Here is a 25,983-nt window from a genome sequence, read left to right on the forward strand (position 1 = left end):
ATGGAGAACATGTGCTGAATTTCTCGGTTCATGGAAGGAATATCTTGTATTGAAAAACACAAAAAGAGAATTAGTGATGGTGTTTACAGTAGGGTAGGTCTAGCCCCCTGACAGTTAACACTCATGCTTTTAATATTTCTCCAACCTATGATAATTCTGTTTTTGTTAGTTTTGTTATCTTTCCCTTTATAGATGGTTACGAGGAGTTACCTTTCTGAAAAACTAGTGGGAAGAAAGAGAGAGAATGAGAGGGACAGAGAATTAGAATGAATATGAATATTAGTTCCCATTTACCTGACAGAAGGGCTCAGGTAAAGAACAGATGTACATAGGAGAAGAGGCAAGTGGGCCGAATTCCTAGATGTGAAGGCTGAAAGAAAAGCAGTAAATGGAACTAGCTTGGGACCCAGAGGTGACTGGGAGTTTCAGACCCCTTTTCTAGAGCTCCTACTGCTCTTCCACCTCATTTCCTAAACTCCTGGTTTTTCTTCTCCAAAACAAGAAGAGCCACAGGAGTAAAGGGACTGAGGGACAGAAAGAAGAATGCACATGGAGTTGAAAAAAATCAATCTTTCTACTGGCTCACCTCTTGGAAAGCTGAAGTCAGTTGCTAACAGTTCTCATCCCTGCTACCCTCACCTACTCTTCAAAATGCAACCTATCATGTCCCTTGTACATTTAAAGCTCTCTTAATTGATCTCTTTGCTGACTTTCAAGATTAACTGATACTGAGTTTCCTAAGGATTGCCACTCTCAGCACACAGATGTGTTTAGCCAGAGCCTTCTCTTTAGGTTGTCCATGTCTCTTACTCCTACCAATTAACCTGTCTTCTTTACGAGGGACAGTTGTGCTGCGTTTGTTCCCAAACCCATTTAGCCAGTCGTACTTATTTGAATAATATACTTTGAATAAACAGAGTAATTAAACTGATCCAATGCAAAAAAGACTTTGAGTTTTGTTTCTATGAAAACTAACCTGAATGCTGTGAGAAGACTTGATAAATGTTAGCTGCAAAAGCTTTGCTATTGACTAGGTGTAGGCAGGATAATGGCAAAAGAATGTGTGTGTGTGTGAGGAGGGGATTATAAAAATCTGAATAAGTTTGGCATTCAAATTATTTCACAAGTATCTTCAGGTTCTCCCTCCACTGTAAAGAAAGCAAAACTGGAAATCATAGATGAAGGATGTGGTTTATGTAAGACAGAAGATGCATAACTCCGATCAGCAGATCCATATGCAGAGAACAGACCTTGGCCTTACATCAAAAGATTGGCACATGTGTGGACATTTATGTTTTAAGTTATATAAAGTGTTTATGGTATGCATGAATCTTTCTTTTTTTTTTTTATCATTTCCCATTTTATCCAACCTACTGGAAAGCCAACAGTCAGTTCTGATGGCATGGGATGAGACAGCTTGTTCCCAGACACTTTTTGGCTTCTATTCTTGCTCTCCACCCTTTCCATTATGCTCCTTGGATTGGTCTTCTATATATTTTTACTATCTTCTCAAAACATTTTATAGTTTGCCTTAGATAAACATAAAATCTAGCTTTTCCCCTGAGGTTACTGTTTACCCTTTAGCTTTCTTCAGTGAAGGATATTTATTCTAGCCCAAACTGGAAAAATCTGAGGGCCTTTATTGGGTATGACATTTGCCCACTTCTCCTTTTGTGGCTTCCAAAGATTATTCCTTCACTTTCTCACAGTCTTCCATTAAGGCCTAGGTGGTGCCAGCTGTACCTGTTCCTTATATTCACTGTCACCACCAAGTTCCAGGTCACTCCCTTGCATTCTTCAGGATCTTTAGAACCTGGCTTACATTTTTCCTCTCCATCCCCAATTCACCTTCAACTTGGAAGTGTTCAATGTCCATGCGGATATCATGTCCAATGCCTGAAAGCAACTTTTCCTTGAGATCTTTGCTCTCCATTCAGTCTGAGCTAGCACATAGTTTCATGACGTCTGGCTCTTGTTGTCATCAAAAAATGTTTTACTAGGAAATCGTAAACCCTTTTAAAGGGCCTGCAGAATGCTGATCACCCCCTTCATCCTCTTTAGATTTTAAGCCAATTGGGAAATTAACGGAAAAGCTCTATTTTGAAGGTTTGAAATTTAGTGTCCACTTCACTGCTGACATGTCTAGGTTGGAAAATGTGTCTGGGCCTTGCTGCTAAAGTGGGAGCCTTCTGTTATTTCCCCTTCCAGCATTAAACCTTAGAGCCCATAAGGTGTACGGGTGAGCAGATATACATCCATCATTAGTTTTCTTATCTATTACTTCAGTTCCACTTGGATTAACTTGGCCACCTTTTGAAACTCCAGGACTGCTAAAATTTACTGCTTGTCTTTATTTTCCTTTCCCCACAGGCTTCTGAAGAGCTTGGAGATATTTGTCTATTTGTGTGAACTGGTGCCACAATATATTCATGGTCTTCCTCTTAGTCCAATTTCAACTGCCGCCCAGTAGTGCTTCAGTATCTTAGTAATTAGCAACTTCCTGTGTTCTCCATGATAATGATGTTACACTTTTAGCACTCTCTTCAAGCCACCTGACTCATCACTTTCATTCTCACTTTCAATGAAGATTTCGCAGAGAAAATAGGGGCCATAAATGGGCACTATGAAACATTGATTCTTGTCTTCTATCCCTCAAACTTACCTGTATTCACAGCCACACCCCCTTCTTATCCTCTCTGTTGAGATACTATTCCTGACCAAGGGGGTAGGGGATGGTTTCCTATCTGTACTCTCACCACTTTTGAGGATGTACTCTTTTTAGCCTTTTATTTCCTGAATCATCATCTTCACCATCACATTTAAAAAAATCAGCTTATAAACATATCTATGTCTGTCCAAATTTAAAAAAAAAACAGTGACAAAGACTCATCTGCTGCCCTACTTTTCTCCTTTCATGGTCAGCCTTCTTGGGAAAAAAGTAATTTATGCTTTGCATCTTTGCTGTCTCATCTCCAGTTAATTCCTCAACTGAAATTTGGCTTCTAACCCACTATTCTCTAGAGTTAATTATTGCAAAGATCAGTGAGAGTCCTGATTGCCAAGCCTAATGGACACTCTTATTCCTGAGACTGTATTCCACTCTCTTTATAAAGCTGGCACTCCTCTCTTATGGGCTGTCTTCCCTCTTTTCTCTTTATTCCTTCTCCACCTCCTTTGAGCATTCGTCCATTTTTGCTTGCCTCTAAACACTGGGATCCCACAGAGGTTACTCCCGGTTTTATTCTGTTCTTACTATATTTTCTCCTTGACAGATCATGTCTGTGATAGTTCAACTACCACTTAAAGTATTGCTGATTCCCAAATCTGTACTTCTAGCTCAAGCCTCTTTAAGGGAGGCTTGACTGCAACTATTCTCTTTTCTTACTTAAAGTGCTGAGCATTACTTTTAAGCCTGAATTACTCCAGTGGCCCCCTAACAGATCTACTTCTAGCCTGGTCACCCTCAAATTCATCTTTGCCACTGCTTGCAAAGTGATTTTTCTAAAAAACAGATATACCTTTTGCCTATATCCTCAAAATTATTCAACGACTTCTCAGAGCCTTGAGAATAAAGTTCAGCTAATTTAGGATTGTATTTAGCTTCCCCGTCTGATCTCTGAATACTTCTCCAGCTATATCTTTGGTCCCACCGCTTGCTTCAGCCATTCTAGATGATTTGCACTATCTTCAATGATTTTTCATGCCTTTGCCGTTTGCATAAGTGATTCCTTTTGTCTAGAATGTCTCACTTTCCCTCCTGTGTTTACCTGCCATCCCCTCTCATTTTTAGGGAGCCAGCTCAATCATTCTATTTTCCTTAAAATCTTCCCAAAGGGCCTCTGTGAGTCCCTTCCTGGTCTCTCTCCCAACTCCCCTTTTAGTGCTTCTGTTGATACCCTATGTGTATTTGTATCATAGCATTTATGATACTGCCCTGAGATTTGTTTGTATTTATTTGTTTACATATCTCCTCTTGTTGATTATAAGCTCCTTTGAAAAAAAGGCACTGTGTTTTTTATCTTATCTAACTAGACTGTAACACAGTGACCAACTCCACATATGGGCATTTTATAAACATTTAATGACAATTTAGATGTTCTAAAGTTATCCAGTGGTCACAAATATATATACTTGGTTTTAAAAGAGTATTTTAGCCATTCCTTTTAAGATGATAAAATTTAGGCAGATTTTATTTCAAACATCTATCCTTTTCCTTATGCTGCATTTTGATGTTTTTCATTTTTGGCCTTATTAGGTATACTTTCAATATCTTTTATTTAAAAACTGGTCTAATTAAAATATTTTGCAAAGCAAAATAATCCTAATTAGAGTTGAGTCTGCTGGGACTTTATTACTTGCCTTCTTTTGAACATGAGCCATAGATAAGGTGACTATGTAATTTATTGTTCAGTACAAGACATTTCTGAGACTTAAAGGGGGTGCTATGAATACTTTCACTGGAGTAATAGGAGTATTCAAAGACTGCCCCAGGCAATGTGAAAATAAGTAATTCCAGCTATACTGTAATTATATATATATTTCTGTTATAGCGTATATACATATATAAACATAAAATACAGTTTTCATTTACAACTCCTCATGTGATGCCTTATGTGTAAAAACCTTAAATGCTTTTTTCTTCAGCTGCATTAAATAAACATCAGTGAAGAACATATGGGATTTATGTGTGTTCAAACAACAAAACAAAGCTAGACTCCTAACCTGGGGGAATGCATTTCTTCCCAGATATTTTCTCACTGTTGTCTCTGGGGCACTGGAGGATAAGACAGGAACATTAGAGCTTTATGAGCTATTTGGCTTCATGCCAGGGACATCTCAACTTTAAAATTATTTTGGCGGGCATCTCTTTTCAGCTGCTTTTCCTTACCTCCTCTTCTCCAGTGCATCATCATCACAGGGTGCTGAAGGTCTTTTCAGGAAGCACTGAGAGGAACATCTTGGTTTTTTTAACCACAGTTTAGCAACTGTGACATTTACTGGCCTTTTGGGAAACCGCATTCTTGGATCATTATCATACTAATTAATTGATTTTTTTCCTGTTTAGAAAAAAAAAGTTTTGCAAGGGGGGAAAAAAAAGATACCTTAGTCAGCTATTAGAAATACAGGGAAAGGGCCAGGCGTGGTGGCTCACGCCTGTAATCTCAGCACTTTGGGAGGCCAAGACAGGTGGATCACCTGAGGTCAGGAGTTTGAGACCAGCCTGGCCAATGTGGTAAAACCCCATCTCTAATAAAAATACAAAAATTAGCTGAACGTGGTAGGGGGTGCCTATAGTCTCAACTACTCAGGAGGCTAAGGCAGGAGGATTGCTGGAACCCGGGAGGTGGAGGTTGCAGTGAGTCGAGATCGCACCTTTGCACTCCAGCCCAGGTGACAACAGTGAGACTCCATTTCCAAAAAAAAAATTAAAGAAATAAATAAAGGGAAAGATTTTCCATTAAGAAGTGCTGTTAGAAGAAATGCTGAATCTTGTGGCTTATTAGGTAAGTAAATATCTAGCTCTGAATACACATAACTAAACAAGTGAATCCAAGTCCTTACCATGGCTTCCAAGGCCCTGCACAGTCTTGCCCCCAGCTTTTCATCTCTAAACTCATCTCCTCCCCTTTCTCTCCTCCTCGCGGTCCTTTCCAGCTGCACTGGATTCCTTATTTATTTAGCAGGCCAGTGAAACATGACTGTAGAGTCTTTGCACTTCTCATTCTTCATGTAGGAAATGATCTGCCCCAAGATAGCTGCATGGATCAAACCATTGCTTGTTTCAGGTCTCTGCTATTCAAATGCCCCATAAAGCAGAGTCTTTCCCTGACTTTTCTGTTTACAGTTGCATAGCCCTCCCCCAAACAGACACACACACACACACACACACACACACACACACACACACACACGCCATCGTTCATCTACTTACCAAACTTTATTTTTCTTTGCCGTATATATTACTCTTAATATATTAATTATATTATTTATGTCTGTTGTTGTTGTCATAAGATAATCAAGGGGCCTTGAGAATACAAGTTGCATGAGAATAAGAACTTGGCTTATTAAGCTCATTGCTCTGTTTGTCAACCCTAAAACAGCCTGGTTTTCAACAGTAATTATTGAATGAATGATTAAAAAAATGAATTATATCTCATTGATGCAGTAGGTGACGGTCAATTTGTCTGAAGTAGGATGAAGGAAAATGGCTTCAAAGTATCATACTATTTAGGACTTTCTTTTAGGTTTATATAGATGTGCTGTGATTTTTACGCTGCATGAAAATACTTGCATTTCACCTCCTAATGGCTGCCACCCAGTCAAACTCTGTGCTGTGCTTTGCATACAATACCTGTCTAATGTAATAGACATGGTGCCCAGGTTGGTGCCATGTAATAGCCTGGTGACCAGGCTTCAAATCAGACAGGTTATTAAAGTCTGAAACTTTTGTTGGGTATTTTAGGAAATTCAGGCCTGGGACTCAGTTTTAATGTGATAGAATCTCACCTTTTAATCTTAAAACTCATTAAAGGATTTGTAATCTTTATACTTGGTTCTTAATTTATAATTTACCATGGTCCCTGATTTTTCTCCCACTTTCTGTTTTGAAGGTTTTTTTTTTTTTTTTTTCCATTTTAACTGCTCATTAATGTGTCTACCAGAGATAAACTTGGGAAGAGAGAGATGAAAATCTGATTATGATCTTCAGGTGTTGTTTTGCCACCATGTCAACCCACCCTGACTTCCTTTTTGGATGTTTTCTGAATTACTTAAGTAACAGGCCTTTTGACTACTCTGCGGCACCCAGTTTTATTCACTCAAGGTTGGACTTTTAATTTTGTTTTTGTTTTTCTACTCTCCTTGTTTCTTATTCCTTAGCATTTTGTAAATAACACTAGAGTTCTCTTCATTTCTCTGTTTAAAAGTTTTTCCATCTTATACCTCACCACTTCTCCTGCTCTTTGTGGAAAATATTTGAGGTTTCTAGATTAAGTATTTGCCCACCTGGAGAAGGAAGCCTAACATTAGCCCACTTGGTCCCAGTTCGCCTAGTTGGGATCTGGCACTCCTTTCCGCTTCCTGCCAACTTCACTTTGACCTTCCTTGACTTCTCACATGCCACTCATATGCCAATGTAGAACACCCCATAAGGAACTTTCCCATTAACCCCTGTGCAACTTAGAAAACAGTCACTATTTCTTGATCTCTTTATATTACAATTGCTTCTCATCTTCAATCACCTTTGTAAATTTTTCTACAAATACATCTGTTAAAAAAATTTTTTTTCATAGCAAATGTGTTATGCGCAGATGAGTGTCTTCTCATATCCTGAATAAATCCAACACTATGCTATACCAAAACAAAGGATGGCAAGGGATTTTGTCAGGTTGGGTGGGTGGTTAATTCACAGAAAATGAAATAAAAAAATTGAATGCTCTTATGAGTGCTAAAATTCACTCATCACTTGAATTATTTCTACTTGGTTTGTAGCAAGCAGCTAGCATTTAAAGGTTTATAGCTTTTTCATAAAAACCCTTATCTTTAGGTCAGCCAAACCAATCAAGTCAATTTAAGTATAGAAAAAATTTTGTTCTGACTTTATTTTCTTAGTGAGGTTTGGTATGGAACTATGAACAGATGGTTACCTAATAACTCCAGTTTTTGCTAGAGGCATCGAACTTGTTCCTCTTGAAGATACAGAAATCTTGTCTGGTCTCTTGACCATTTTAAGAAAATGTACTAGCATAGCATAGATCTTATGATTTGATAAACTGTAAATACATTTTGGAAGTGTATAATTTTTGTTTTGTTGGATAGAAATGTCTTCCAAGTTTTTTTTTTTTCTCTAGGAAAATGTGACTTATTGAAATTAAATTTTTATATTGAGGTTCCACCAAAATAATTAATCACTACCCTAAATAACACTTATAACATTGGACCTTATTAAAACATGTTTTGCTGCTTTCTCTCAGAACATGTATAATTAAAATATTCTCCTTGAATTAAATGTTGAAGGTTTTGATTCCTAAAGTCATGTATATTGTATTGTTTCTCCATTGAATCTTCTTTATTATTTAAGAATACTCAACGCAGGCCAGACGTGGTGGTGGGTGCCTATAGTTCCAACTATTCAGGAGGCTGAGAAAGGAGCATTGCTTGAACCCAGGAGGTGGAGGTTGCAGTGAGCCAAGATGTGTCACTGCACTCCAGCCTGGGCAACAGAGTGAGACTCTGTCTTAAAAAAAAAAAAAAAGGATGTTCAATGCAATTTTAACAATAAGCCATTTAGAACTAATTTGCTGTATAATAAATGTATAGCTTTGACTACAAGTTTCACTATTATAATGTAAGCATCAAATCTTCAGAGGACCTCTCATACCTGGTTTATGCATTTATTTCTTCATATTTCCCCTTGGTTTTTAGAAAATATTTCTCTTATACGACTATTTATCTGTATAGGCAACCTGCCACTCAAGACTATGTGGTTTCTAATATCAGGTGTTATGACATAAACTGAGCATGGAGCTGGACTGTAGCAGTTGCACAATGAATGACTGATGTGACATAAATTTAGGAATGTAGTTATTATAACGAATAGCAAATCCTTAATCCCTTAACTCTCTATAAACCAATTTATAGGTTATTTAATTAATCATTAGAGGAATAAAGGCCTAAAGATGACGTCTTCTACATCAATATTATTTGGGCATACATAATTAATATTCTGATTACTTTGACAAATAATAACTCCCATATTCTTACAACTGTAGGCTTTTAATTTGACATTCAAATTTAAAAAGTGCAAAAATAATTGACAATTATAATGGAATAAATGATTGAAGAAATGGTGATTGCACATTAAATAAGAGACATAGAAGAGAGGTGAGGGATTGAATTGAGCAATCAAAGTTAAGTATGTTTTAAAGCTAAGTAAAGGGTGACGCAAACTGAGCAGGGCACAGTTTGAATGAGATCATGAAATAATCTCATTATGAGATTAAATGAAATAATGAAATGAGTGGTAGAAAGCCTAATCAGAAATAATTTTAAACATCAGTAGGACTTTTTTTTTTAAGCCTCTCTATGTATGTATCTTAAGAATTGGGACTATTTATATATTTGGGACTATTTATATATAAAAAGAATTGGGACTATTTATATATATTTGAAAGCCAGCAGTTAAAACCAAGATTTTGACTCTTATACTCCCACAATCAGTTCAATATCAACCAGCTAGTAAACAAACCAGTTGTTTCATTAATGCCATTCAGTGATGCCTAAATCTTACATTGCTTAGTGTCTCTTCAAGGTTTTTCCTCCTTTGTCTCCATAATGGTAGTTCTTCTAGTGTATACTCTTTTTCTTTTGTTCTGCTTAGAATTTAGGCTTATTGACTTCCAGTTGTCTCAATTGTAGGTACAAAACTGTGGCTCTTACAGATTCCTTTTCTGGTAGAATTAAGCCCACGGGCAGTAATCTTGGAAAGATCAGGAGATACACGCATGCACATAGATCAATCCTCCTGCCAAGGCCAGTAGATTGGAGGCATTCTTAGATGTCTGTACTTCATGGGATATTCTTGTCATTTTGGCCTTTCCCTGACTTAATGATGGCCATGTACTGGCCTGGGGTCCTTCAGCTATCAAGTGTTTAGTTTCTGAATAAATATTTATATTGCCACTATTTGATGGTTTTAAAAATAACTTTCTGCTGTAATCTGTTTTCTAAATGTTGTTAAAGGCATCCCAGTCTTCCTTGGTAGACCTCCATTGCTTGCGTAGTTACTTCTCTGAGGCAAAGTGATTCTATAATAGTCTGGCTGTCATTGAATAGCTTGGGAGGCTGTCTGGGTGCAGGGGAATTGATTGTCTTGGTGGCCTAGGGCAGGCTAATGGTTGGTGTCAGATACATCACTCAGGTTTGCACTAGTCAAGAAGGACTGGAATTGATCAGCCATCTCTTCCACTCTGAAGGCTTTTATAAGCCTCACAAAAAATAACTTGCAGGACTTTCAGAGAGTTAAGAGGGGTTCTGGTATAATAGAGCTTTTTCTGGAGAATGTTGCCAAAATGAGAAGTATGAGCTCCATTTGTATCTTGCAATAATTCATGAAATAAGCCCCCAGGTGAGCATACATCTCAGGATTCAGATAAGAGCCAGTAAGGGGATGAGAAATCGAGGACCTCATAGAGACACTGGTGATGATTTTTGAGGTAACTAAAGCAGTCAGGTTTCTATGCTTTTATGATGTTATGAACATAATCTATATCCACTGTAGAAATATTTGGAAAATGTAGATAAATAAAATTATGCATTATTCAAAGAATTATCTCTATTAACACTTTTTAGTATCGTGCAAATCTTTTTCTATGCAGAGAGAGTAGACTTGCAGCAACGGAAGATTTAACATATATGAGATCTTGTGATTATGATGGTTCCATGAAGTACTGTAGTTTGTTATCTTGCTAACACACTAATATATGTTGTGCATGCTGTAAAGGTAATGTGTACAGTGACCGCAGGTGACCATACAGAAGCCACATTTCAGGGAGGCCTTGATCCAAGTCCTTACAAGTTTGGAGAAATATTATATGCTACCATATTACTCAAGAATGTTGGTATTTGTAAGATTGGGCTATATCCTTGAAAAATATCGAGGGTATATGGTGGTGTGTGACTCTGTGCGTGTGTGCATGTGTGTGTGGATGTGTCTTAGTTCATTTTCTGTTGTTTGTAACAGAATACCTGAAACCTGGTATACAGAAAAGGGATTTATTTCTGTATACAGAAAAGGAATTTATTTCTTACAGTTATGGAAGCTGAGGAGTCCAGCACTGAGGGTCTGCCTCTGGTAAGGGCCTTCTTGCTGGTGGGGACTCTGTGCAGAGTCCCAAGGTGGTACAGGGTATCAGTCATATAGTAAGGGCACTGAGTGTGGTAGCATGCTAGCTCAGGTTGCTAGTCCTCTTCTTATAAAGCTACTAGTCCCACTCCCATGATAACCTATTAATCTATTAATCCATGAATGGATTAATCCACTCATGATGGCTGAGCCTTCATGACCCAATCACCTCTTAAAAGCCCGACTGGTCAGTGTAGCCACATTGGGGATTGAATTTTAGTATGAATTTGGAGGGAAGAAATATCCAAACCAAAACACTATGCTTGTGCATAATCACATTATATATTTAGTAGCCTAATTTTCTTCACTTAGTGTTGTAAATACCTTACCGTGTCATTAGCTATACAAAATTAATGTGCAAAAATCACAAGCATTCTTATACACCAGTAACAGACAAACAGAGAGCCAAATCAGGAATGAACTTCCATTCACAATTGCTTCAAAGAGAATAAAATACCTAGGAATCCAATTTACAAGGGATGTAAAGGACCTCTTCAAGGAGAACTACAAACCACTGCTCAGTGAAATAAAAGAGGATACAAACAAATGGAAGAACATACCATGCTCATGGATAGGAAGAATCGATATTGTGAAAATGGCCATACTGCCCAAGGTTATTTATAGATTCAATGCCATCCCCATCAAGCTACCAATGAGTTTCTTCACAGAATTGGAAAAAACTGCTTTAAAGTTCATATGGAACCAAAAAAGAGCCCGCATTGCCAAGACAATCCTAAGTCAAAAGAACAAAGCTGGAGGCATCACGCTACCTGACTTCAAACTATACTACAAGGCTACAGTAACCAAAACAGCATGGTACTGGTACCAAAACAGAGATATAGACCAATGGAACAGAACAGAGTCCTCAGAAATAATACCACACATCTACAGCCATCTGATCTTTGACAAACATGAGAGAAACAAGAAATGGGGAAAGGATTCCCTATTTAATAAATGGTGCTGGGAAAATTGGCTAGCCATAAGTAGAAAGCTGAAACTGGATCCTGTCCTTACTCCTTATATAAAAATTAATTCAAGATGGATTAGAGACTTAAATGTTAGACCTAATACCATAAAAATCCTAGAAGAAAACCTAGGTAGTACCATTCAGGACATAGGCATGGGCAAAGACTTCATGTCTAAAACACCAAAAGCAATGGCAGCAAAAGCCAAAATTGACAAATGGGATCTAATTAAACTAAAGAGCTTCTGCACAGCAAAAGAAACTACCATCAGAGTGAACAGGCAACCTACAGAATGGGAGAAAATTTTTGCAATCTACTCATCTGACAAAGGGCTAATATCCAGAACCTACAAAGAACTCAAACAAATTTACAAGAAAAAAACAAACAACCCCATCAAAAAGTGGGCAAAGGATATGAACAGACATTTCTCAAAAGAAGACATTCATACAGCCAACAGACACATGAAAAAATGCTCATCATCACTGGCCATCAGAGAAATGCAAATCAAAACCACAATGAGATACCATCTCACACCAGTTAGAATGGCGATCATTAAAAAGTCAGGAAACAATAGGTTCTGGAGAGGATGTGGAGAAATAGGAACACTTTTACACTGTTGGTGGGATTGTAAACTAGTTCAACCATTATGGAAAACAGTATGGCGATTCCTCAAGGATCTAGAACTAGATGTACCATATGACCCAGCCATCCCATTACTGGGTATATACCCAAAGGATTATAAATCATGCTGCTATAAAGACACATGCACACGTATGTTTATTGCGGCACTATTCACAATAGCAAAGACTTGGAATCAACCCAAATGTCCATCAGTGACAGACTGGATTAAGAAAATGTGGCCCATATACACCATGGAATACTATGCAGCCATAGAAAAGGATGAGTTTGTGTCCTTTGTAGGGACATGGATGCAGCTGGAAACCATCATTCTTAGCAAACTATCACAAGAACAGAAAACCAAACACCGCATGTTCTCACTCATAGGTGGGAACTGAGCAATGAGATCACTTGGACTCGGTAAGGGGAACATCACACACTGGGGCCTATCATGGGGAGGGGGGAGAGGGGAGAGATTGCATTGGGAGTTATACCTGATGTAAATGACGAGTTGATGGGTGCTGACGAGTTGATGGTTGCAGCACACCAACATGGCACAAGTATACATATGTAACAAACCTGCAGGTTATGCACAGTACCCTAGAACTTAAAGTATAATAAAAAAAAAAAAGTGTCATTCAAAATGGTTACATTACATCACGTAAGTGGATCTACCTTCATTTATTTAACGTCATCGGATACTAGGTAGTTTATAGTTTTATTTGTTTATCTTATTGTTGCTTTTCCAACTAATGCTGTGATGAATGTCCTTATCATTGTAGTTCAGTACTCTGTGAGGTTATTAGGTTGAGATCTCTGCCTCTTTCTCCCTGTCTGTGTGTGTGTGTGTGCACGCACGCAAGACTTTTTATACGTAATGCCAAATTGCTTTCCAGAAAGATTTCTCTTGTTGATACCCCTCAGCAAGTTTAAATTGTGCTAATCTCAGTATACCTTCACCTGTAGTAAGTCTTATAAAAAAATCATAGCAATTTGCCAACATAATAGTTATTGCTTTTCTTTGCATTAGATCACTTTACAGTTCATTTTTCCTTCTGTTTATTGACTCTTACTTTTTTGTGAATTGAATCATATTCTTTGCCTATTTTATATTGAGCTATCTAGTAGTCTCCTTTAATTTGCAAGTACTTTAAAAATTGGAATTAATATTTTGCCTGGCGTGTCATGAATGCGCCCACTTTTCTCCATTTCCATGGCTGTCATCCCAGTAGAAGCCACCATTATTTCCATTCCATCTGAATTGCTTCAGTAGCCTAAATTCCTAACAGAATTGCAAGGATCTGCTTGATGTGGCCCCTCTCTACTTTTCTAGCTTTGTCTCAGGATCATAATCCTCAATTTCTGCACTGACTTTCTTTTACTTTTATCACTGCTAATTGCCTGCACTTCCATCTCACCTTCACACATGTTTCTGTTCCTGGCAAACTTCATCTTCTCCATGGCCATTCTTACATACCTTTGCCTGTCTAAGTCTTCCTTCTGGATTAGGGTTCCTTAAACATTTTCATAGCATCCCATTCTCTTTCTTCCTTATATTGAAAACAATTGTAATTAATCTATTCACTTTTACAAACTATTTTTTGAACAATTACCTGCATAACTTAGATGGGGTTAAGTGATTGACATACACAATTTCCATAGTTTTGGGGAAAAATGTACATATACACATCTATTTTCTATGGGGAGAATTTAAAAAGTTAAAGGAGTCTCTCTGTGCTTCATGGGATGAATCATCCTTGAAGAGTAATGGACAAGACCATGGGCTCTGGAGTCCTAGGACTTAGGTTGGAATCCTGAATCCACCATTTTTGAGCTGTTTAGTCATGGGCATGAGTTACTTAATCTCTCTGTGCTTCACTTTTCTCCTCTATTAAATGGGATTGGCTGGGCATGGTGGTTCACGCCTATAATCCCAGCACTTTAGGAGGCCAAGGCAGGTGGATCACCTGAGGTCAGAAGTTAGAGACCAGCCTGGCCAACATGGTGAAACCCCGTCTTTACTACAAATACAAAAATTAGCTGAGCTTGGTGGCATGTGCCTGTAATCCCAGGTACTCAGGAGGCTGAGGCAGGAGAATCGCTTGAGACAGGAGGTGGAGGTTGCAGTGAGCTGCACTCTAGCCTGGGTGACAAGAGCGAAACTCTATCTCGGAAAAATAAATAAATAAATAAATAAATGAGGTTAATAATTATATCTGTCTTTTCTGATTGCTGTGAATATTGAAGGAGGTAATTCATGAAGTCCTTAGCTCCTGGCACATGGTAGGCACTATATAAAATGTTAGTCTTTATCCTTTTCTTTGTCCTGTTTTCTGACTTCTTCATCTTTGAATTTTATTAAGTGCCAACTCGGCAGGAGCCCAGTGCTAGATGGTATCCACGGTTCTGCTTTCTTCCTAGGGAATTGCTCCACTGGTTTTGAAGTGTTTCCTCAACATAACAAGGTTACTTCTGATGATAGTTTGTGAAGCCTCTCCCATCACCTTGACATTCTTCTTTAGAAGTTGATGATATTTCATTTTTGCTTCCAGAACGGCAATGAGTATCTTCTGTAAAATACATAATTTATCTCTGCTTCTCTTTTGGTAGTGTAACTTTTTGAGTATTAATACTCAGATCTGCTTTTCTTGACAGCTGGCAAACTTCCCCAGGCTCTGCGAGGAGACGGAAAGGATTGTTGCTAACCACATTCGTGAGCGAGAAGGGAAGACAAAGGACCAGGTAAGGAGAGGTCTTCCCTGGTGGGAGGTCGAAGGTCTCTGCGAGGTTGTCTGGTAGTTCCCAACAGTCAGCCTGTCGCTTAAAGGAAAAAAAAAATAGTGGAACACAACTACATTTATTTTTACTTATTTATGAATTATACACATACTATATTCATATCTTACTTATGTTAAATATATGAGCAAATAGAAAGACTTCATTCAGAAGAATGAGATGCAAAAGCAGTAACAGGAGTTTCGTTATTTTTTTTTTCTCAGCACTCCATGGATCATGCATATATCCTACTTTGAAAACCACTAATCCAGAAACATACCACATTTTCTCTTTAAGACAGGAGTTCTTAACTTTTAATGGGCCCACAGATGGGCTCCAGAAAATTCACAAACTCCTAAAACATTATGCAAAAATGCTCAGTGTTTTTATTGTTTTCTAAGGAGACAGTGGACCTAGCTTTTCATCAGCTTATCCATATAACCTATGATTGAAAAGAAAAATTGAGAACTACTCTTTTAAACATTTCTATTTTATGAATGTTTGTGGTTTGTAAGAATGACCCTGAAATTGTTTTCTAATCCTAGCTCTGTGATTTGGAAAGATTATTTTCAAGTGAGAATAATCCATTTAAAAAATAAAGGACTACATGGAAAGAATAAAAATCTTCTTACGTTTAAATGGATTTTTCTTAGTTACTTATAAAACATTGTAACAGGAAATACAAAGGGTTTTACATACCCTTGAATTCCATGACACAGCTGCACGTGTGATGTTGTGGAGAGAACACTGGACTTAGGCCATGTGCTCTCCACAAAATAACATCATGTTCTTGTGTAAATCACTTCTTTGGACTGTTGTTTTCTCATGTACAGCATTAATATATTGGTCTATATGCTCTCTGAAAGCCTGTGTAAGTTAGTATTACCGGATTTTGTGATTCTCAAATGAGTGGGAAGGAGGTGAGGGAGAAATAGGGAAAAGGAAGAAGACAAAATGAAAGAGAGAGTAACAAACTACAGGGAGAGACACACACAACACATAGCGTGTGTGTCAGGAAGAGAAGCAGGTGGAGGAGAAAGGGGACAGAGGGATGGAGACCCAGCAGGTTGGGACATTCGTGAGTGATTCCAGTATCCACCTTTTCTCTGCTTGAACTGTGGATTCATTGTCACTACTTTTTATCATTGTGTTTTGAAAGTTAATCACTATTTATAGTTTTCACTTGTTTATCAACTTTCACACTCTTGAATAGCTGAAATAGCCAAAAGAGGAGAAAACAGGCTTTGTGTTTCAGTTGAGATGAACAAATCAGTATTAACTCCTGAGTCAGTGAAGTCAAACCTAGAGCCAGATATGGAGCCCCAGGGCCAGAGGTTCTCCCTAATGTCTGGTGTCTTGGCCCCTCCTGGGCTGAGAAACCGTAAAATCTTAGGAATCAGCTGTACTCTTGACCTTAAGTAAATAAGCTAACTGTTTTAATTTAGTGTCTTTCATCTATAATATTCAAATGATAATAAATCCTACTTAACTCTTTGGGATCCTCTGTCAAAATAATATTGGAGAAAATATAGGATAATTATTTAAACCATTTTAAATATTTCTAATCATATCTATGTCAGTTGTTAGCTTCTTCATATTTCAGAGTTTTTGTTTTAGCAAAATGGCATGTTCAAACATCACAATGTTGTTAAGATTGTGGGTTCTGGGCTCAGACTACCTGATTTTGAATTCAAGCTCTGTTGTTAACATTTTGTGTAACTTGTGACAAGTTATTTGACATCTTTTTTTTTTTTTGAGACGGAGTCATGCTCTGTCGCCCAGGCTGGAGTGCAGTGGCCGGATCTCAGCTCACTGCAAGCTCCGCCTCCCGGGTTCACGCCATTTCCTGCCTCAGCCTCCCAAGTAGCTGGGACTACAGGCGCCCGCCACTTCGCCCGGCTAGTTTTTTGTATTTTTTAGTAGAGACGGGGTTTCACCGTGTTAGCCAGGATGGTCTCGATCTCCTGACCTCGTGATCCGCCCGTCTCGGCCTCCCAAAGTGCTGGGATTACAGGCTTGAGCCACCGCGCCCGGCCTATTTGACATCTTTACACTTCAATTTTCTCATCTTAAAGTGAGACAATAGTGGTAGTTAACTCACAGCCATTTTGTGAAGATGGAAGAAGTAATCAAAATGCAAGACCAGGCATAGTGGCTCACACCTGTAATCCCAGCACTTTGGGAGGCCAAGCAGGCAGATTGCTTGAGGTCAGGAGTTCGAGACCTGCCTGGGAAACATGGTGAAACCCTGTCTCTACAAAAAATTAAACAATTAGCTGGGCATGGTGGCCTGCACTACCAGTAGTCACAGCTACTCAGAGGCTGAGGTGGAAGGATCACGTGAGCCCGGGGATTTAGGCTGCAGTGAGCCATGGTTGCGCCACTGCACTCCAGCCTAGGTGACAGAGCGAGACCCTGTCTTAATATACATATGTGTACATATGTAACAAACCTGCACATTGTGCACATGTACCCTAGAACTTATAGTATAATAAAAAAATATACATATGTATCTATCTGTCTTAGTTCTTAGTTCTTAATTAATTTTAGTTGTTTTTGTTTTTGTTATTGTTCCCAAAGAGCTATGGCACGTGATAGATTCGAGGAAGAATTGCCTTTTCTGATTTTAAGGGAAATTGTTTTCAATCTGCAACTCAGTTACAGTGATTAATTTATTCCCCAAGTGGGACATAAGGGATGGGACAGGCATCTCCCTACTGAGTCACAATCTCAGATGGTCTGGTCCAACAGTTATCAAGTTCCTGTCACAGCTAGTAGTGGTCACCTCTAATATATGGACCTGTGTGGCATAGCAGAAACGTGCCTGGTTTTGGTAGTGTGGACATGACATTCTGGATAGATCTCACATTTGAATTCCAGACTGTGCTCTGCCTGGGGCCATGTGGTACTTTTAAAGTATCCAGTTAGACAGAGTGACCCATATCCTCAGGCCTCCGTGCCTGAACAGCTCTGGGGCATTCTTGCCGTTTTCTTTCTTTCTTTAAAAAGTAGAGTTACTACCAACTTCTGCTCTGGAAGCTTTGTGGGAAAAAAATCTTCACAATTAAAAATATGGAAAGCCATAAATCTGTCTGTAGCTTTTTCTTAAACAAAGGTGTTTTGAGTGTCTGAGTGTGCCAGCCGTTAGTCTCGGTGCTTCCATACGTGTCATTGCATGTGGAAGCGGTGGACTTTCTGGGCAACTCCTGCTACCGGGGCAGCTTTACTTTGCTTCAACTAAATATTCAATAACTGTGGGTGAAAAAGGCAGTGAGAAACTCTGAGAAAGTGAAAAAACGAGGAGAAAAAATGGACTATTTTTCTTTTTATTCCCCACATGCGACCTGGCTCTTTTCCTAGAGTGAACACAGACTCCCAGTTTCCAGGAATATAATGAGAACAGCCATAGCTTTTATTTTTTTTTCCACTTTTTTTTTCCCTGTACTACGGTCCAAGTTAATGTGTGTGAATGTCCAAAAGATATTCAGGACAACCTTTGGCGATGCTGAGGATTATGAAGATATTTTGCTCCTTACAGTGGCAACAATTTATTTGTGTTCAAATATTACAGTTTGTTGGTACAAGCTTTTGGCCAAATGGATTTGGAATATACAATTTAACAGAATCTGGCTTTATTGTTGGGAGAAGAGAGGCAAAACTACAACTAATCCAATAATGATCACGCTTCCTAATGTTTCAGTTTTCTTCAAGATGTGAAACAAAACTCTATCTGACTATATGAATTTTTTTCATACAAGTATGATGTTATTGACCCAATAACCCCCATCCCTTGGCTTTATTTTTGGTAGTGGGATTTGAAGTGATCTTTTAAATCTTTTTGGCAGGTCCCCTTGTGACTCTCAGCAGGATTTGGTCAGATGACTGGTTGAGATTGGCCACAAAAACAAAGCCTCCAAGCCCATAGCACTGGGTACTGAGTACAAAACAAGAACAAGTGGCCACATACTAATTATATATCTATATATGGGAATAAATCACTCCCTGGAAAGTTAACTGTTCTTGGCTGGGCATGGTGGCTCATGCCTGTAATCCCAGCACTTTAGGAGGCCTCCTTGTCTCCCCATTGAATGCTATTTTCTAGAGAGGGACCTCCCAAGTCTCTGACTTAGAGATTATAAGTATCTTATATTTAGAATATTTTCATGTTGCCTGGGACATGTATCCAGTTTACTCCATTACAAATCTTCATTTAATTCTCATGATGTTTCAGGCACTGTTCTAGGCACTGGGGACGTAGCAGTGTATACAACAGATGAGGTCTATATAAGAAATTTGTAAAAACTTGCCACGTTAGCTAGTGTTAGTGCTGCAAAAGAAAAGAAGGCAGGGTAACACAATAGAGAGTAACCAGCGTGCTAGTTTAAATAGAATGGGCAGGAAGATCCCTCTGATGAGTGACATTTTAGCAGGGATCTGACATTATTATTATTATTTAAATTTATTATACTTTAAGATCTGGGATACATGTGCAGAATGTGCAAGTTTGTTACATAGGTATACGCGTGCCATGGTGGTTAGCTGCACCCATCAACCTGTCATGTACATTAGGTATTTCTCCTAATGCTCTCCCTCCCCTAGCCCCCCACCCCCCAACAGGCCCTGGTGTGTGATGCTCCCTTCCCTGTGTCCATGTGTTCTCATTGTTCAACTTGCACTTATGAGTGAGAACACGCAGTGTTTGGTTTTGTGTCCTTGTGATATTTTGCTGAAAATGATGGTTTCCAGCTTCATCCATGTTCCTGCAAACGACATGAACTCATCCTTTTTTATGGCTGCATGGTATTCCATGCTGTATATGAGCCACATTTTCTTTATCCAGTGTATCATTGATGGGCATTTGGGTTGGTTCCAAGTCTTTGCTATTGGGAACAGTGCTGCAATAAACATATGTGTGCATGTGTCTTTATAGTAGAATAATGTATAATCCTTTGGTTATGTACCCAGTGATGGTATAGATGGGTCAAATGGTATTTCTGGTTCTAAGTCATTGAGGAATTGCCACACTGTCTTCCACAATGGATGAACTAATTTACACTCCCACCAACAGTGTAAAAGCATTCCTATTTCTCCACATCCTCTCCAGCATCTGTTGTTTCCTAACTTTTTAATGATTTCTATTCTAACTGGTGTGAGATGGTATCTCACTGTGGTTTTGATTTGCATTTCTTTAAAGACCAGTGATGATGAGATTTTTTTCATATGTTTTTTGGCTGCATAAATATCTTCTTTTGAGAAGTGTCTGTTCATATCCTTCGCCCACTTTTTGATTTTTTTTTTTTTTTTTTGCTTTTTCTTGTATACTTGTATACATACTTTGTAGATTCTGGATATTAGCCCTTTGTCAGATGGGTAGATTGCAAAAATTTTCTCCCATTCTGTAGGTTGCCTGTTCACTCTGATGATAGTTTCTTTTGCTATGCAGAAGCTCTTTAGTTTAATTAGATCCTATGTCAATTTTGGCTTTTGTTGCCATTGCTTTTGGTATTTTCGTCATGAAGTCTTTGCCCATGCCTATGTCCTGAATGGTATTGCCTAGGTTTTCTTCTAGGATTTTTATGCTTTTAGGTGTTACGTTTAAGTTTTTAATCCATCTTGGGTTAATTTTTGTATAAGGTGTAAGGAAGGGGTCCAGTTTCAGTTTTCTACATATGGCTAGCCGGTTTTCCCAGCACCATTTATTAAATAGGGAATCCTTTCCCCGTTGCTTGTTTTTGTCAGATTTGTCAAAGATCAGATGGTTGTAGATGTGTGGCATTATTTCTGAGGCCTCTGTTCTGTTCCATTGGTCTATATATCTGTTTTGGTGCCAGTACCATGCTGTTTTGGTTACTGTAGCCTTGTAGTATAGTTTGAAGTCAGGCAGCGTGATGCCTCCAGCTTTCTTCTTTTTGCTTAGGATTGTCTTGGCTATACAGACTCTTTTTTGTTTCCATATGAAATTTAAACTAGTTTTTTCTAAATCTATGAAGAAAGTCATTGGTAGCTTGATGGGGATAGCATTGAACCTATAAATTACTCTGGGCAGTATTGCCATTTTCTCAATATTGATTCTTCCTATCCCTGAGCAAGGAATGTTTTTTCCAATTGTTTGTGTCCTCTTTTATTTTCTTGAGCAATGGTTTGTAGTTCTCTTTGGAGAGATCCTTCACATCCCTTGTAAGTTGTATTCCTAGGTATTTTATTCTCCTTGTAGCAATTGTGAATGGGAGTTCACTCATGATTTGACTCTCTGTTTGTCTCTTATTGGTGTATAGGAATACTTGTGATTTTTGCACATTGATATTGTATCCTGAGATTTTGCTGAAGTTGCTTATCAGCTTAAGGAAATTTCAGGCTGAGATGATGGGGTTTTCTAAATATACAGTCATGTCATCTGCAAACAGAGACAATTTAACTTCCTCTCTTTTTATTTAAATATGCTTTATTTCTTTCTCTTGCCTGATTGCCCTGGCCAAAACTTCCAATACTATGGTGAATAGGAATGGGCAGAGAGGGGATCCTTGTCTTGTGCCAGTTTGCAAAGGGAATGCTTCCAGGTTTTGCCCATTCAGTATGATATTGGCTGTGAGTCTGTCATAAATAACTCTTATTATTTTGAGATATGTTCCATTAATACCTAGTTTATTGAGAGTTTTTAGCATGAAGGAATGTTGAATTTTATTGAAGGCTTTTTTCCATCTATTGAGATAATCATGTGGTTTATGTCATTGGTTCTCTTTATGTGATGGATTACATTTATTGATTTGCATATGTTGAACAAGCCTTGAATCTCAGGGATGAAGCCGACTTGATCGTGGTGGATAAGCTTTTTGATGCGCCGCTGGATTCGGTTTGCCAGTATTTTATTGAGGATTTTTACATTGATGTTCATCGGGATATTGGCCTGAAATTTTCTCTTTTGTGTGTGTCTCTGCCAGGTTTTGGTATCAGGATGATGTTGGCATCATAAAATGAGTTAGGGCGGATTCTCTTTTTTTCTATTGTTTGGAATAGTTTCAGAAGGAATGGTACCAGCTCCTCTTTGTGCCTATCGTAGAATTCAGCTGTGAATGTGGCTTGTTCTCGGCATTTTTTGGTTGGTAGGCTGTTAATTACTGCCTCAATTTCAGAACTTGTTATTGCTCTATTCAGGGATTTGACTTCGTCCTGGTTTAGTTTTGGGAGGGTGTATGTATCCAGGAATTTATCCATTCTTTTCTAGATTTTCTAGTTTATTTGCGTAGAGGTGTTTATAGTATTCTCTGATGGTAGTTTGTATTTCTTTGCTGTCAAAGGTGATATCCCCTTTATCATTTTCTATTGTGTCTGTTTGATTTTTCTCTTTTCTTCTTTACTAATCTGACTAGCAGTCTGTCTATTTTGTTAATCTTTTCAAAAAAACAGCTCCTGGATTCACTGATTTTTTTTGAAGGGGTTTTTGTATCTCTATCTCCTTCAGTTCTGATCTGATCTTAGTTATTTCTTGTCTTCTGTTAGCTTTTACGTTTGTTTGCTCTTGCTTCTATTGTTCTTTTAGTTGTGATATAAGGGTGTCGATTTTAGATCTTTCCTGCTTTCTCCTGTCAGCATTTAGTGCTATAAATTTCCCTATAAGAACTGGTTTAACTGTGTCCAGAGATTCTGGTACATTGTGTCTTCGTTCTCATTGGTTTCAAAGAACTTATTCCTTTCTGCCTTAATTTTGTTATTTACCCAGTCGTCATTCAGTAGCAGGTTGTTCAGTTTCCATGTAGTTGTGCGGTTTTGAGTTTCTTAATCCTGAGTTCTAATTTGATTGCACTGTGGTCTGAGAGACTGTTATGATTTCTGTTCTTTTGCATTTGCTGAGGAGTGTATTTATGTGGTCAATTTTGGAATAAGTGTGATGTGGTGCTGAGAAGAATGTATATTCTGTTGATTTGGGATGGAGAGTTCTGTAGATGTCTATTAGGTCTGCTTGGTACAGAGCTGAGTTTAAGTCCTGGATATGTGTGTTAACCTTCTGTCTTGTTGATCTGTCTAATATCAACGGTGGGGCGCTAGAGTCTCCCAGTATTATTGTGTGAAAGTCTAAATCTCTTTGTAGGTATCTAAGAACTTGCATTATGAATCTGGATGCTCCTCTATTGGGCGCATATATATTTAGGATAGTTAGCTCTTTTTGTTGCATTGATCCCTTTACCATTATGTAATGCCCTTCTTTTTTTGGGGGTCTTTGTTGGTTTGTTGTTGTTGTTGTTGTTGTTTTAGACGGAGTCTTGCTCTGTCACCCAGGCTGGAGTGCAGTGGTGCGATCTCGGCTCACAGCAAGCTCCTCTTGGGTCCATGCCATTCTCCTGCCTCAGCCTCCTGAGTAGCTGGGACTACAGGCACCCGCCATCACACCTGGCTAATTTTTTGTATTTTTAATAGAGATAGGGTTTCATCATGTTAGCCAGGATGTTCTCAATCTCCTAACCTTGTGATTTGCCCCGCTCCACCTCCCAAAGTGCTGGGATTAAAGGCATGAGCCACCGCTCCGGGCTGGGTCTTTGTTGGTTTAAAGCAGGCTTTATCAGCGACTAGGATTGCAACCCTGCTTTTTTTTTTTTTTTTTTTTTTTGCTTTCCATTTGCTTGGTAAATCTTCCTTCATCCCTTTATTTTGAGCCTATGTGTGTCTTTGCACATGAGATGGGTTTCCTGAATACAGCACACTGATGGGTCTTGACTCTTTAGTCAATTTGCCAGGCTGTATCTTTTAATTGGGGGCATTTAGCCCATTTACAATTAAGGTTAATATTGTTATGTGTGAATTTGATCTTGTCATTATGATGCTAGCTGGTTATTTTGCCCATTAGTTGATGCAGTTTCTTCATAGTGTTTATAGTGTTGATGTTTTCCACCATTTGGTATGTTTTTGCAGTGGCTGGTACTGGTTTTTCCTCTCCATAATTAGTGCTTCCTTCAGGAGCTCTTGTAAGGCAAACCTGGTAGTGACAAAATCTCCTACCTTTTGCTAGTCTGTAAAGGATTTTATTTCTCCTTCACTTATGAAGCTTAGTTTGGCTGGATATGAAATTCTGGGCTGAAATTTAAGAATGTGGAATATTGGCTCTCCCTCTCTTCTGGCTTGTAGAGTTCCTGCAGAGATTTCCGCTGTTAGTCTGATGGGCTTCCCTTTGTGGGTAACCTGGCCTTTCTCTCTTGCTGCCCTTAACATTTTTTCCTTCATTTCAATGTTGGTGAATCTGATGATTATGTGTCTTGGGGTTGCTCTTCTTGAGGAGTACCTTTGTGGTGTTCTCTGTATTTCCTGAATTTGAATGTGGCCTGTCTTGCTAAGTTGGAGTAGTTCTCCTGGATAATATCCTGTAGAGTGTTTTCCAACTTGGTTCCATTCTCCCTGTCACTTTCAGGTACACCAATCAAACGTAGGTTTGGTCTTTTCACATAGTCCCATATTTCTTGGAGGCTTTGTTCTTTCCTTTTCATTCCTTTTTCTGTAATTTTGTTTTCACACTTTATTTCATTAAGTTGATCTTCAATCTCTGATATCCTTTTTCCACTTAGTTGATTTGTCTATCGATACTTGTGTATGCTTCACGAAGTTCTCGTGCTGTTTCTCAGCTCCATCAGGTCATTTATGTTTTTCTCTAAACTGGTTATTCTAGTTAGCAATTTCTCTAATATTTTTTCAAGATTGTTAGCTTCCTTGCACTGGGTTAGAACATGCTCCTTTAACTCAGAGGAGTTTGTCATTACCCACCTTGTGAAGCCTACTTCTGTCAATTCATCATACTCATTATTTATCCAGTGTTGTTTCCTTGCTGGAGAGGAGTTGTGATCCTTCAGAAGATAAGAGGCATTCTGGTTTTTGGAATTTTCAGTCTTTTTGCACTGATTTTTCCTCATCTTTGTGGATTTATCTACCTTTGGTCTTTGATGTTGGTAACCTTCAGATGGGGTTTCTGTGTGGACACCCTTTTTTTGATGTTAATGCTATTCCTTTCTGTTTGTTAGTTTTCCTTCTAACAGGCAGGCCCCTCTGCTGCAGGTCTGCTGGAGTTTGCTGGAGGTCCACTCCAGACCCTGTTTGCCTGGGTATCACCAGCAGAGGCTGCAGAACAGCAAAACTTGCTGCCTGTTCCTTCCTCTGGAAGCTTCGTCCCAGAGGGGCTCCCACCAGATGCCAGCTGGAGGTCTCCTGTATGAGGTGTCTGTTGATCCCTGCTGGGAGGTGTCTGCCAGTCAGGAGGCACAGAAGTCAGGGACCCACTTGAGGAGGCAGTCTGTCCTTTAGCAGAGCTTGGGCGCTGTGCTGGGAGATCTGACGTTCTCTTCAGGGCTGGCATGCAGGAACATTTAAGTCTGCTGAAGCTGCACCCACAGCCACCCCTTCCCCCAGGTGCTCTGTCCCAGGAAGATGGGGGTTTTATCTATAAGCCCCTGGCTGGGGCTGCTGCCTTTCTTTCAGAGATGCCCTGCCCAGAGAGGAGGAATCTAGAGAGGCAGTCTGACTGCAGCAGCTTTGTTGAGCTGTGGTTGGCTCTGCACAGTTCAAACTTCCCAGCAGGTTTGATTACACTGTGATGGGAAAACCGCCTACTCAAGCCTCAGTAATGGCGGATGTCCCTCCCCCCACCAAGCTGTAGCGTCCCAGGTCGACTTCAGACTGCTGTGATGGCAGCGAGAATTTCAAGCCAGTGGATCTTAGCTTGCTGGGCTTCTTGGGGGTGGGATC

The 25,983-nt window shown here is 39.0% G+C and overlaps 1 protein-coding gene across 23 annotated transcripts in view; it reads left to right on the forward strand.

Annotated features, from left to right (window-relative positions):
- DNM3 (dynamin 3) overlaps positions 1-25,983 on the forward strand; it is a 562,992-nt gene that overhangs the window by 206,051 nt on the left and 330,958 nt on the right. For all 23 annotated transcript variants that reach the window (XR_012422750.1, XR_012422743.1, XR_012422754.1 and 20 more), the window contains one exon: positions 15,142-15,228. Coding sequence is in view for 18 of the 23 variants with exons in the window: in XM_045396821.2 (XP_045252756.1) it covers positions 15,142-15,228 (87 nt within the window). In the remaining 5 variants the exon portion in view is untranslated. The remainder of the gene's footprint in view (positions 1-15,141; positions 15,229-25,983) is intronic.

Source organism: Macaca fascicularis, chromosome 1 (genome assembly GCF_037993035.2).
Source record: "Macaca fascicularis isolate 582-1 chromosome 1, T2T-MFA8v1.1".
Taxonomy (NCBI): domain Eukaryota; kingdom Metazoa; phylum Chordata; class Mammalia; order Primates; family Cercopithecidae; genus Macaca; species Macaca fascicularis.